At 35.5% G+C, this 14,064-nt stretch overlaps 2 protein-coding genes across 5 annotated transcripts in view; one reads left to right on the top strand and one right to left on the bottom strand.

Annotated features, from left to right (window-relative positions):
- The window catches only part of fkbp15b (FKBP prolyl isomerase family member 15b), a 26,962-nt gene extending 22,729 nt beyond the window's left edge, over nucleotides 1–4,233 (bottom strand). Inside the window, exons 1-4 of one of the 2 annotated variants that reach the window (XM_058784131.1) lie at nucleotides 4,094–4,233; nucleotides 1,555–1,661; nucleotides 395–473; nucleotides 87–156 (exon numbers count right to left, since the gene is read on the bottom strand). In XM_058784131.1, coding sequence (XP_058640114.1) covers nucleotides 87–156; nucleotides 395–473; nucleotides 1,555–1,661; nucleotides 4,094–4,143 — 306 coding nt within the window. In that variant the 5' untranslated portion in view covers nucleotides 4,144–4,233. Of the gene's footprint in view, nucleotides 1–86; nucleotides 157–394; nucleotides 474–1,554; nucleotides 1,662–1,902; nucleotides 2,134–4,093 lie in introns of those variants that run through there. The other variant, XM_058784132.1, reaches the window with a different exon arrangement.
- Nucleotides 4,092–11,878, top strand: LOC131545382 (uncharacterized protein C9orf43 homolog). 3 transcript variants are annotated; one of them, XM_058784138.1, is made up of 8 exons: nucleotides 4,092–4,231; nucleotides 5,857–5,999; nucleotides 6,151–6,289; nucleotides 6,386–6,446; nucleotides 6,525–6,637; nucleotides 7,187–7,262; nucleotides 9,012–9,171; nucleotides 9,642–11,878. In XM_058784138.1, the coding sequence occupies exons 1-8, from the start codon at nucleotides 4,215–4,217 to the stop codon at nucleotides 9,770–9,772; spliced, it is 840 nt and encodes a 279-aa protein (XP_058640121.1). In that variant the 5' UTR covers nucleotides 4,092–4,214; the 3' UTR covers nucleotides 9,773–11,878. The 3 variants fall into 3 exon arrangements, with proteins under 3 accessions (XP_058640121.1, XP_058640119.1, XP_058640120.1); XM_058784136.1 differs by having other exon boundaries at nucleotides 6,127–6,289; nucleotides 9,642–11,877; XM_058784137.1 differs by lacking the exon at nucleotides 4,092–4,231 and adding an exon at nucleotides 4,731–4,880 and having other exon boundaries at nucleotides 6,127–6,289; nucleotides 9,642–11,877.
- The last annotated feature ends 2,186 nt before the right edge of the window (nucleotides 11,879–14,064 follow it).

Consider the following 14,064-nt stretch of genomic DNA (forward strand, 5'->3'; position numbering starts at 1 on the left):
GGTGCAGACATGCAAATGTGTAAAAAAAAAAAAAATCAATTCCATTTAAGATTCAGCCAAAAGACGACAAATGTGATCATTCTAACCTCTTTAGTTGAATGATTTCCAAGGACCGCTGCTCCAAGCTTGCCTTGTTTCACATACTGTCCGTTAACACTGCACAGAAAAAACAGCGACCGCTGCATTTCTCTATTCATAACATCAGTCTGCAAACTTTGCATTACCACAGACAACCAGTACTCAAGATAAATACTTGTAAACGGCACTTTGCTTTGGAAGACAGGTTTAAAATGTGCAGCACTATCTGTAAATTTATTATGCTTTATTCATTACACTTAAAATTAAATAAATAATACACAAAATTAAAAAAGCTTCTGCATCTTTTCCAACTTACTATTTGTATGCATGTACTGCAGTAGCAATGAGAACAGCAGGAGAGTTTGGAGGAGGTGCACCCTTTTGGGTTGGGGGTCCTGTAAAAAAAAAAAAAAAGAAAAGAAAAAATCTGAATTAAAAAAAGTATTATCGTATTTCATATTCAGTTTTTTCTCCCCCATGAGGTCCTCTTAACTCTACAGTTCTCTTACAATTAAAATGATCAAAAGTGATAGTAAAGATACATTGTTTATAATTCTTTAAATAAATGCTGTTCTTTTGAACTTTCCATTCATCAAAGAATTCTGAAAAAATTCTTTACGGTTTCCACAAAAATATTAAGCAGCACAACTGTTTTCAACGATGATAATAATATAAAATTTTTATTGAGCAGCAAATCATCATAAGAATGATTTCTGAAGGATCATGTGACACTGAAGACTGGAGTAATGAAGCTGAAAATTCAGCTTTGATCACTGTAATAAATTAATTTTAAATACACTAAAATAAAAAAACAGTTCATTTAAATTGTAATAATATTTCACAATATTACTGTATTTTTAATCACATTATTATAGCCTTTGTAAGCAAAAAAAAAAACAATCTTATCAACCCAAAAATGTTGAGCCTACGCTATACAAATATATAAATGCGACGTTTGAGTTTACTTTCACAGTTTTAGCTGCATTTCATTCTTAGAATATTGTGGCTTCATTCCTATCAAACAAGAACATTATTGTTTCAGAGACTATTGATATGTACGTTTGTGTCAATGTTTTTTGCCCGATGCAAACTGGCATCAGTGCTAAATTCACAGGTGTGTTTGTGCCATTGGCTGATTTACATTGTTCCTTTAGCAAGTCAGGCACTAAACTAGCACATTCAGCATCTGCAAAAGAAGAAAGCATTTTTTCTCTCCTGGATCCTTGCAATTAAATGTCAGTTTTTTGCTGTTGAACCTTTAGAAACACCCCTTTCGTATTGAAGGTTTTGGGTGCTGTGCTTGCAGTTTGCTGTTGTGTTAGATATAGTTTGTAATTATAAATGCCGTTTTTATGCAGTTTCTAACTCCTCACCAATTAATTTTGCTTAAAAAAACAAAATAGAAAAATTTGATTCCTCATGATATGACCACTTTTAAGTGTCAGTTCACACTCGCAGAGGCTCCTGCAGTCTTACCTGAGTTGGCAGAGCTCTTGCGGGGCTGTTTGGGTGCCGTGTACTGGAAAGACTCGTTCCCCTGGCTTGCTGCCTGATCCAGTCCAAACAGAGAAGCTAACTTTGCTCTGAAATCACAAAACAGCAGCAAGTAAGCCCGCTATTACACTGCTCCACTTGTGTAAGATCACATGAGAGTCTGAACGACGCTCAATTCTCAAATTAAAGCTGACCTAATTTTGACTTTGAATGACTTTTAGATTAAACTTTAAACTGAGAACATCAGTGAACACCTGCAACAACAAATGAAACCAAAAAAGTATGACTTCTACAATATCATCAGGAAGCTATAATGCATACAGCACTGACCCATGGATCTGTCTCCACTTGTAGTCATTGTCCTGCTGTCCTGCCATGCTCAGCTGACCTGTTTCTGACCTGCTGCCTGAGCTGGAAGCTATGCAATGTTAACCAGTGAATCACTCCTCATGTGCATATTAGCTTCATGCCACATTTCCAATTCCACGTAATTTCAGATCTCTTTAGCAGGTCTGGCAGGGACTACAACCACACAGCAGCTCCGCGTGACTGTGGGCGCCCTGTTCCCAGACTGAGGCCCTGCTCTGATCCGGTACGTGTAACTACCAGCATGTGAGCAGCATTAACATGCTGACTCTCCACCTCTCTACAATCCCTCTCAACAGCTTCATATTCCCCATTAGCACATGTGGATGCCAGCGCAGAATTGAATTTATGGATATAACTTCAGATAACACCAGAGAGAAGAAATGTAGTGGCTCCAAAATTCAGTGACACTTAGGGGGATGGGGTGTTAGAGTCTGTGTAAATGTGTAGAGAAAAACATAAAAACAATGGGTATATTTGAATGTAATTTGCTATCATTAAAGGGATAGTTCATCCAAAAATGAAAATTCTGTCATTATTTACTCACCCTCAAGTAGTTCCAAACCTGTATGACTGTCTTTGTTCTGCTGAACACAAAGGAAGATATTCTGAAGAATGTGGGAAACAGAGCAGTTCTGGGGCACCACTGACTTCCATAGTATTTTTTTTCCTACTATGGAAGTCAATGGTGCCCCAAAACAGCCTGGTTACAAACTTTCTTCAAAATATCTTCCTTGTCTTGAGCAGAACAAAGAAATTCATGCAGGTTTGAAACTACTTGAGGGTGAGTAAATGATGGCAGAATTTTCATTTTTGGGTGAACTATCCCTTTAAGCTACTTAATTAAGATGTCATTAAAAATAATGATAGCTTATCATTAAGAGTAATAAAAATATAAAAATAAAATAAATATATTAAAATAAGCAAATAAATGAATAAATAACACCCCTATTAGTAGAGCACTATAAAAAGTAGAAAAAAATATCATAATGTAATGTAATCCTGTAAAGCCTGACATTTGAAATAACAGACATTTAAAAAAATAATAATTTTTATACAAAGTATTTAAAAAATGGTTGAAAAATTTGTTTAAAAAAAAAAAAAAGTTGATCAGGCTTTTATGGCTTCTATAGTATGATACAGGTGAATATGGAGCTCATACTCAAGGAAGAAAAAACATTATCCCAAACTGAGCAAAAATATGAAATATGGTGCAGTTGCTAATACTTATTTAGCCAAAAAGTAAAATTAAATATTGATAGTCAGTAATGTAATTTTTTTTTACAGTATAACAGACTGCAAAGTTTTGATCATGTTGATCATTTAGAAGCCTTAGAAATTTGCGTATCAAATATGATACAGTAGGATATCATATAAATCATATATAGAAACTAAATATTTTCCAAATAATATTTTGACAAATTTATAATATTAATTTAAATTTTTAGGACGAGGATCTCATGTATGAGAACCATAATATTTGAGAATCATAATATCTAAAAAAAAAAAAAAAGAAAACCCTGACTTAAACAACACTTAAAAATGTCTGATAGTCTTACATTACACAAATCAGAGTTACTTCTGCAATTGAGACTTTAATGCTTTTTAATGTTCTAAAGTTTTGGGGCCACTGGTGGTCCTTAAGTGGGCTGTGACATTTTGGAGTTTTTAGTTTAGAGAAAAAAAGCTATCTGTCATTAAAATACTTCATAGACTGAGATGAGTTTAGTGGAATTGACAACACCTCAAGCAAGAGGACTGTTAAAGATCAGACATCACATGATCATGGACGTCGTGAGAGGGACACATGTAACGTTCAAGTGTTGAATGTTGAAAACAACTCGATGTTATTCAACGCATCAAACGACTCACTTGCCTGTTCAAGTACTTTGTCGCAACAAAAGTTTCAAAAGCTTCAAGTTGACCTGTCAGCCATTAGAAAGCTTCAATATATCTGCTACATTACTGTCCGTTTTTAGCCAATGAGTGACACTTCTCTTCTCTCTGGCACCAGAATTGTTTTTTTCTTCCCCAAACCGTCGCTGCATTTTAGTTTCGGCGTTACACATCCACCCAAACTTTATTTAAACAGTGAATGTCGTTTGTTTGATGACTTTTGCCTGCAAGATAGTGTCTTTGTCCGTCAGGAACTCACCCTCCAGTGGGAGACAGAAAGTCTCCGTCCTCGTCGTCTGTTGCAAACATGGCCCTGACTGATCTTCACACCGCGAGGCGAACTGAGGCGCAAGAATTACTTATATTCCAGATATGAAGTAATGATCGCCTGCATGCGGTGAGTAAATATTAACGTGTAATAATTCTCTCCAGGCGCTTCCTGGTTCTGCTGGTGTCAGCTGACCCGCCACCTGACCACGCGCGCTTACGTCACGCGGCACTGGCGCGAGAAGGAAAAAAACAAAACTAGTAATTAAAACACATTTGGAAAATCTAAAATATGTTTTAATGTGCTTATAGTTAATGTGCTGAGTTGTTTAAATTTATGAATAATACGAAAATAATTTAAAATAAATTATTAAATATAATGGATTTCCTTTATTTATTCCTCGTGTACTACGTATGTTTCATTTTTCTTGTTAAAAACACATAACTAATTATTATTTATGTTATCATATTTCATATTATTATTTATATTTATTTCATGATGCATCAACCGTTGTAAAATTATTTTTATTATTATTATTATTATGAAAATGTTTCATAATATTAATTTGAGAATCTATTTTATTTGTATTACAAATCTAACAGTTTGATTTGCATAACAAATACCACAGCAGCATCGCGTCCGATTTGCGTGAGCGCTTACAGTGAAAGTAGGCCAGTGAACTTCTGCTGCTGCTAAGCAACCAAACTTTACACAAGCAAAGGCACAAGTTAGTTAACGCTTGCGAGGATGTACTCTGATGTTTGTTTTAACAAATGAGGTAAGCTTATATAAGTGTTATAGTGCTATTACACCAAATCCAGTCCAAATAAAACGTTAGCTAAGCGCTTTTCTTAAATCCTAGGAAATAAATGATTATCACAATAATAGGACGTTAAAGGGTTGTTCTATTTTTATTGTCACCTTGCATTTTATTCAGTAAATGAATAAAAGACTGTGAGGTTATTTTGAACGTTTCTCACTAATATTTGATATGCTAGAATATTAATAGGCTTAAAAATAATTTTTAAAGGAATATTTCGCTCAAAAATGAAAATTTGCTGAAGATTTACTCACACTCGGGGCATCCGAGATGTAGATGAGTTTCTTCATTTGAACAGATCTGGAGAAATTTAGCATTTCATCACTTGCTCACCAATGGATCCTCTGCAGTGAATGGGTGCCGTCAGAATGAGAGTCCAAACAGCTGATAAAAACATCACAAGTAATCCACACCACTCCAGTCCATCTGAGTCCTCTATCCATAATATTGTTTTCTCCAGTGAAAAAGTAGTCTAGTCTGAATCAGGAGGGAAATATGCCCAGATCAGGCTCTGTTTATAAGTGAAAACAGTCTAAAACAGTAGTGAACGTATATGGATTTTTCTGTGGATTTTGATGTAAGAAGACAAAAACAGACGGACGTTTTGGATGTTAGACGTTCATGGATTTGTCTTTTCACTTCACGAGACATTAATTGATGGACTGGAGTGGTGTGGATTATTGTGATGTTTTTATCAGCTGTTTGGACTCTCATTCTGACGGCACCCATTCACTGCAGAGGATCCATTGGTGAGCAAGTGATGATGCTACACTTCTCCAAATCTGTTACGATGTAGAAACAAATCCATTTTAGACGGCCTGAGGATGAGTAAAGTATTTTTTCATTTTTGGGTGAACTATTGCTTTAAGTCTTTCCACTCACAAGTCTGATCAGGTTCACTGTAGTTCTTTGAAAACTTTCCCTCATTTTTCAGGGACTTTGAGGCCAGTGTGGATGGAGCTCATTGTTTCAGGGCACTGTGTTCGCACCCATGCTGCTGGGACACTGAGCGCCGCTGCACCAGAGGAATCAAACGCCACACTCCAGCACGCCTGAGGAAACACGCTCTCAAAAATGGTGTGTTTCCATTCCAGATTTCTGGATATTGCATCATTTCTTTGTGTCATTTACATCCAGTCCCTTATTCATTTGATTTCTGTCTGTATAATGCAATATTGTTATTCTGGTCTTGTAATACGAGCAGAAGACTTTCCATCTCTGAGTATAGTTAATGTCTCTGAATGGGCTGGACGGGGGAGACCGATTGAAGAAAGACCACTGTACGGTGCTGACACAGAGGCGTCTTTGAATGATGTCTCTTGCGTTTCTCTCAGCAAACAGACAAAAGACACTCAGAAATTTAAGAGGTAAGTCTAATACATCACTGCATTAATACAAAAGTGATCAGAACTATTATTTTTCTATCCCACCACTACTCACAGTCTCTGGTTATTGTTTGGCAGGGCAAATCTTTCCTTCCCAGACATCATGTTGCCCAGCGATAAACTAAACAATACGGTCAAGGTATGTAGAAGTTACACTTGACTTCCAAAATATCAATAATCATATCTGAATTAAATAAATTGTGACTTGTGATTGCAGTTAAATACAGTTGACATCAGTCCTCTGATGGGCCGCTCTGAGTTGCCACAGTGTCCAGTGGTTATGTGGATTCCCAACCCGCACCATGAGCCTCAGTGGCTCCGCCGAAACAAGTAGGCCTGACCTTACAATAATTGCTTCCCATTGTATCAACATTGTTTTATAAATCATATAAGTAGTACTGCATATTATTGTATTTTTAAACCACCTTTTATGAGTTATTGATATCAAGTATGTGATGACCATATGTCCTATTTTTCCTGGACATGTCTTGGCCTGTCCGGGGTTTCTAGATTGCTTTGTTTTCCTATTGATGTTCTCTCTACAATCCTCATACGTTACATGTATGAAAAATTTAAGTGTTGTAAATGCACATACATTTAAAAAAAAAAATTAAATTATAAAAAGCTTTGCAGAATTTGCGATGCTGAAGACCGTTAAAACGCGTCATCACAGTCTGTGAAAAGGGTCCATAGGAGTACAAATTCAAAACCTGGACATTTTAGCCCATTTAAAAAAGTCCTGACCAGGACACGTCTGGGAAAAAGAGAACGTATGGCTACTTGAAAAATAAATTCCATACTTGTTCATTAGTCACATGTACAATGCTTTTTTTATACTTGCATTTATCTGATGTTTGGCATCTGTTTTTCACTATAAAGGTCTAAATCTCCAAACATCACTATAAAAGAGTTAGTCTGCCTTCCATCTTGTCCAATGACCAAGCCGTCCATAGTGGTGAGTAACCAGGCACAGTGTCTGCTATAATTATGCAGCCATAATAATGTGAGGGCATCATTAGAGTTTAGAAAAATAAAAGTAATTGGTAGATGCCAAAACTTTATATATATTTACAAAAAAAAAGATTTTATATGTCATTTAAAAATATGTATTATTAGTATTAATACAGTTTGGATATATTCAACTCTTTAATAATAAATACATAAATTTGTCTCTCTGTATAATTATTACTTTTATTTAAAATGCCTATTTAAAAAAAATACAGTCAAACCAAAAATTATTCAGACACCAGATATCATTTTTGATATTATTTTACTAGTGGGTGCAAGACACTATAGTTCATTTATGTAGGCTAAGTGAGGATAGCAAAATAAAGAAAACTGACATATTATACCCAAAAATGATTCACACACTTTGACCTGACCATGTTTTGCTTAAGTGTTTTTTATTTAATAGCTAATGCGACCTTTTCACACCACAGACTGAACAAAATGAAGCATTGCTTGGTAATTGGTTGAGCTAAATTGGTATTATCTAATCGTGTACTTAAATTTAACAGCTGATAGCTATTCAACCTAATTCATCATTACATACCTTTCTATCAAAGTTATCTGACATTATCAAGATGAATTTGTTCTGACACAGTTTAACTCTGAGTTCTTGTATTATTTTATTACCATTTTCTAAACTTTAGTGAATAAACTCTGAAAATGTGAGAAATGTTGAAGGTGTCTGAATAAATTAATAATCATTTTTTATTAATTATATGGAACTCTTAGTCTTTCAAAGCAGGGGCTTGTACCATGAAGCCGGATTAGCTGGCTAGCCAGGTAAGTTTCAGTTTAGTTTGCACCAATCCTGGGTTTTAGGTACCATAAAAGTGGCTTGGCTTTTAGCTGCGTTCATTACCATAGTAACTTACACTGCACAACTAACCTGCTCCGGGGTAGGTTATGTTCTGAGTTAGAGATCGCAAACTGAAATTGGACCAATCGGATGTGAGCAAAGTGACACACGTCTGACACAAACAAAAGTCACTCCCCCAGTTTCTCTTCCTACAAATTAAAGGTCACAATTTTAATATGATTTATATTATTATTACTCCATTACACAAGCACTTTTAGTTTAACAATTATTATAAAGCATTTATTTTAAATGAATATTAATATATACAGATCATATGTAATATAAATAAGTGGTAGAATTAATAGATAACACTTTAAAAATGGCTACATGTGACCTTACATGTTTGAGTCTCTATCGTTATATATTATCAACTATATAAACTAACTTTACAAGTTTCACTTGTGACTGCACTGATAGAGCAAGATAATTTCCTTTATTTGTCCTCTTTCATGGACAAGTAATTCAGTGGAAATGCGTTTAAATTCCTCATATTCTTTAATCTCTTAACCTTTAACAAAAGAGTTTTGTATCTCGCTGACTCTCTCGCGAGAAGTGAATCACGCTTGATCTGTGTTGTGATTGGCTGTTCGCCGCTGATGTCACACGTTCATGTGCACGTGCTCCATTAACTCAGGATCAAGCCTGAGTTGACAGAGAAAGTTGACAGAGAAAGTTGATGATCAGCTTCATGGTACCAACAAAGCCAGATTGGAGTGGTTTGCATTTGTCAAGTCAAAACTTATCCTATAACTCTGAATTTGTTCATCTGCCATCATGGTACAGGCCCCAGAAGTGCTTCTGTCCAGCATAATTCTGCTGTTTTTGTTTGTTTATATTCAGGCCAACCAGTGGAAGAAGTGTAATGGTCATAAAAGGAGAGGGAAGAAAGGAATTAACTGTACACAAGAGGGCGCTGGCAGCCCACGGTGGGTGGGCATTGGCTTTAATCCCATTCCCAAAACCACCCCACATCACCTCTCCCACAGCCTAGCGTTCAAAGGTGAGCATACATGTGTTTTGGGATAAAGCTACACTTTGCCTAACTGACCCATATTAAATGAAATAATTTCTCAGTTCTTTAATTGGAGTATTAGAGTACTTCCAATTTATAAAGGGATAGTTTACCCAAAAATGATGGACTGTTCCGCATGTCGTTCCAAACCTGTATGACTTTCTTTCTTCTGCTGAACACAAATGAAGATATTTTGAAAAGTGGTTACCGAACAGTTTTGGTCCCACTGACTATTTTTGTCCATATTGGATAATGGAAGTCAATGGGACCCGAAACGCTTTGGTTTCCAACATTCTTCAAAATATCTTCTTTTGTGTTCAGCAGAAAGTCATACAGGTTTGGAACGACATGAGCGTGAGTATAATATTTCACATATAATATAATATAGCATATTCTGTTTCAGTGTGTCTATGTCTTTCTTCCTTTTCTTTTCTTCACTCCCACTCATCTGTCCACAGAAAGTGGGTGGGGATCATTGGATCAAAAACTGCCAAGCCTAACCACACCACACCCAAACCCAAAGAGCAGTAGTGTCAGTCCAGCCTTGAGCCTGAGTTTAGGATCAGTAAAGTGCTGGAGAGACCACTGAAACAGACCTAAACAGATCTCATACTTATTTACGCCACACTAAGAAGACAAAGGTTTTTAACTGTAAATGGAAAGCCTGTTCCATAAGTAGTTAGTCGTGTCCAATGATTCAGTGCACTTTGTCTTGAAAGTCTATTCCTATTTTAAAACATAGACTAGTTTCAACAAATAATTCAAATGTAGCCTACATAGTTTGTTTTTCACTGCCTGAACAATTAATTTATTCACGAAAGTGCATTATGATAATAAACAGCAGGTGGCAGAGGAGATCAGAGAGATTCAAATCCTAACTGAACTGAACTTGCAAAGTGATTACATCAAATTTAGTGTGAGTTCAGTTGATGTATGCTATATGAATAGAACTGCAGTTGACAATTATCAACAAACAAAACATGCACTACTGTTGAAATGTATTTTTATGTTTTAAAAGGAAATCAATACTTATGAACAACTAGTATGTAGTTTACTTGTGATCACAGTTTGGATCACTGCTTTTTAGACTTTCAAAAAATAGGGCTTTGCCAACACAGATAGTTTATATTGTATATCAATACAGACTTAAAATACCTCTATAAAAATAGAAAATAGCTTTTTTAAAACCGTAAACAGTAAAACAGTCTCTCTTTTTTTTTTGCACCAACAAAAACTAAGGTTAAATCTAGATTAAATCAAGGTATTCCAATAATTCTGTTGCATCAAATTTTAAACTTTGTTTAAAAATAAGCAGACTTGCATTTAAACCATCATTCTGATACGTTTAATATACATTTAATATATATGAATTTTAATCCTGTTTCTCCTTTACGTTAAACATTGTTTTAAATCTCTGTTAGAATTAATGTTTAACTTACATGTGAGGAGGTTTAAATAATAATAATAATTAAAAAACACCTACAATTAAAATTAAACACAGATGAAGATTTTAATCACAAAAAAGAACTAAAACTAGATCAACCAATCTTTTATTATCTTTAAACTTTGCTTCAATTAATCCTTAATGGTGCAACCCCCTTTGTGTTTTAAAAATTTTGAATAGTAGTATATGAAAAAAAATGAAAATAAAAAAATAATAATCTGGTGAAACATCTGCTACAGAATAACCAAGGGTCATAAGTAACTTTGCAAATAAATGTCAGCTAACTCTCATTAGAGTTGCAGTAGCCTGTTAGGACCATCAACATAAAGTGTTAGCAGAAATTATGCAGACAGTCTACTACTCTAATGGCTGCTAGTTTACATGTAGTTGCGAAATTACTTATAGTTAGTAAAATGTGGAATATCAAAAATAAAATGTTGTAATGCATTTAACTACTTTTCACTGGCAACCAATGGAAAAATAAGCTTTCTGGGTCCATATGATGTACGTATTTACTACGTCTACTGGCAGAGGTTAACAAGGCCACGCTAACAAGCCAAACCTTGACCCTTTGGTACAAGCACACACACAGCTGCGGTGTCCACCCTGGGTCGGTTCTCACACCCAGCGTCTGTCTCTGTTCCAGGTAACCTCCCGTCTCACCGCACTCTCATGTCCACACACCCATTGCACTTGTTTTTCCATTAGCACAGAGACTTTGAACGAGTTTATGTAGGAGAGAATGGGCAAAAACACAGAGAGAGTGAGTTCTGTGCATTGGGATTTCCACAGCTGACGTCCAGGAGAGGATACGGTTGGTTCCTCACCGCTCACAGATGCTGGGACGCTATAAACATAACATTTGTGACATGCCAGGTGTGACCCAAAAACTATACACTGAATACAACTCTGGGTGACATGCCATATCCACCCAAATGAATAGGTCATTTACTGCATGGTTAGCATGAAATTTGTTTGTCACTGAGGTTCCTCCCAAGTGTGCAGGTGCTTCCTTTAATCTGAATCATATAATTTATTATGGCTGTGTTTGGAATGGAATATTAGTTTGCTACTTTGTATAATCTACATCTAATATAGCATTTAAAAATACTTTCGGAAGAGAATGTGTTATGCACTAATAACATAATCAGTAGTATGGTCATTTAATTGTAATATTTAAGAATTATGGCAGAAACAGTTCATCATGAGTTGAAATTGTAAATAAAACAACATCTAATACACACATTTTGCTCATTTTAAAAACTCTGTATTACGTTAGTGTTGAAATACCTTTGTCGGAAAGTGAAAAACAACAGAATTAAATGTGAAATTTCACAGCGAATCCATAGAATGCCAATCAAAATACACGTCTAAACTTGTAATAGGAATTTCTACACTAAATTGTTGTCACATGATCTTACTCCATTCATCACATGACCTCAGCACTGTGTTTTATTCAGTAAGTGGAATCCAGTTGTCATCTTGCATTTTAATTACATTTTGTATAAATGTCTTGACAATTTGCAGACCAATCAGATAATGAGTCAAGAAAAATAATGCAAAAATCATTTTTGATAATTCAGTTTATTCATTACACTTGAAATTGGACGGTCAAGTTGAACGCATTGCATTGGGTGATAAAACAGTGAGTTCACATTTTAGCAAATGTATTATCGGGGTATTTCATGCATACAAGACATTTGCATGAAGTGCACTGTATACGTATACTGCAAAAATAGTATGTGTGGTAGTACAATATGCTTGTCCAAATATAGTCTGTCTTCTAATTTAGTCAGGTGGTAAAGCATGACTGGAACAAACACAACTCACAAAGACAAATTGAGCCAGTGCTGAATAGAACTGCAGTAAAGCTTTACGCACACAACGGGCCCAGACACGTCATTGACTGCCAGTGTTTGTTCAGAACAGACAAGAGAAATGTGATAGAATGACAATACCAGACAGATTTGTGTGGTTGCTTGGAAGAGGACCTGACAACTGTGGTTATGTATAAAGTGTATACTATCCTCCTTACTATTTCTGAAGTGGGGCCTACACTTCTTTTTTTTTTTCGGTATACGCTTGTCATCCAGGTGACTATACTAGTGTAAATTTGCCATTTCCAATGTGATGAATACACCAGTGTCATGAACAATTGGGTTCTTCTGTTGAATCGAGTCCACCAAGGACCCCTGCAGGGAAGCTATTTATATATATATAACACATAAAGAAATGTGTAAATTACAATTTGCATAGACTAAACCCAAAGTATACTTTGGTTTTTACACATACTCTATGGTATGTGTACAGTGTGTGGCATGAATTTCTTCATCAGCATAGTGCAAGTATACCATATGCACGCTGTTGATATGCCAGCAGTATGCTAAACTAGTATGCACTCAGCAAATAACTTCTGGAGAGAAATAGTGCAGACAACGGACAAGGCTGAAACCTTTTAGTATGCATGTGTTTGTGCACACTATTAAATGGAGTATACTTTGAAAGGCTATGTGTTCGGCTGTGCACATATGCTAAAGTTGTGTCCCAAACTTAGTTGTGTCCCAAATGACACACTATACAATATGGACTTATTCTATGCACTGTGTACTCAACTGTCTAGTGTATGAATTATATAAGGTTATTTTGTTGTCCAGTATCCTAATTAAAGCTGTGACAGTTGAGTGTATATTGTGTCACATCCTGACATTTGAAGTACATTTTTACTTTTTGGAATTTTCAGTGTGAACACACTGATCACACTATTTATACTTAAACGGCTTGGAGTAGTGCATAAGTATGCAAATAGAGATGCATCATTTAAAGGGATAGTTCACCAAAAAATGACATTTATGTCACTAATTTCTCACCCTCATGTCATTCCAAACCCGTAAGACCTTCGTTCATCTTCGGAACCCAAATTAAGATATTTTTGATGAAATCCGAGAGCTTTCTGATCCTGCATATACAGCAAGGGTCCTACCACGATCAAGGCACAGAAACATAGTAAGGACATCGTTAAAATGGTCCATGTGACATCAGTGGTTCAACTGTATTTTACAAAGCTACGAGAATACTTTTTGTGCGCAAAGAAAACTAAAATAACTTTATTTAACAATTCTCTGCGTCATCCTACCGCAATTGTGGAGAGTATCACGATGCATGCGTCGTAAACTCCTACAAATAAGATTAAATGCAAAAATAACTGTGTTGACCATTTCATTGTTAATGTTTCACTGTGTGTCTTTAGTAAATCCATATAGTTTTTATTTTTACAGCAAAAGAGGTTTATCGCTGGTGCGATCAGTTAGTAAATCTAGCACCAAGTTTTTGCATCAAAACTGAAGTTTAGTTTGCTAGCGGTGTGTTAAGCTAGTACACTCTTGCAAAACCTAAACTAACTAAAAAAATGATCCATGCCACAAATTAAAGCTTTGGTT

The sequence above is a fragment of the Onychostoma macrolepis genome, chromosome 08 (genome assembly GCF_012432095.1).
Source record: "Onychostoma macrolepis isolate SWU-2019 chromosome 08, ASM1243209v1, whole genome shotgun sequence".
NCBI classification, from domain to species: Eukaryota; Metazoa; Chordata; class Actinopteri; order Cypriniformes; family Cyprinidae; genus Onychostoma; species Onychostoma macrolepis.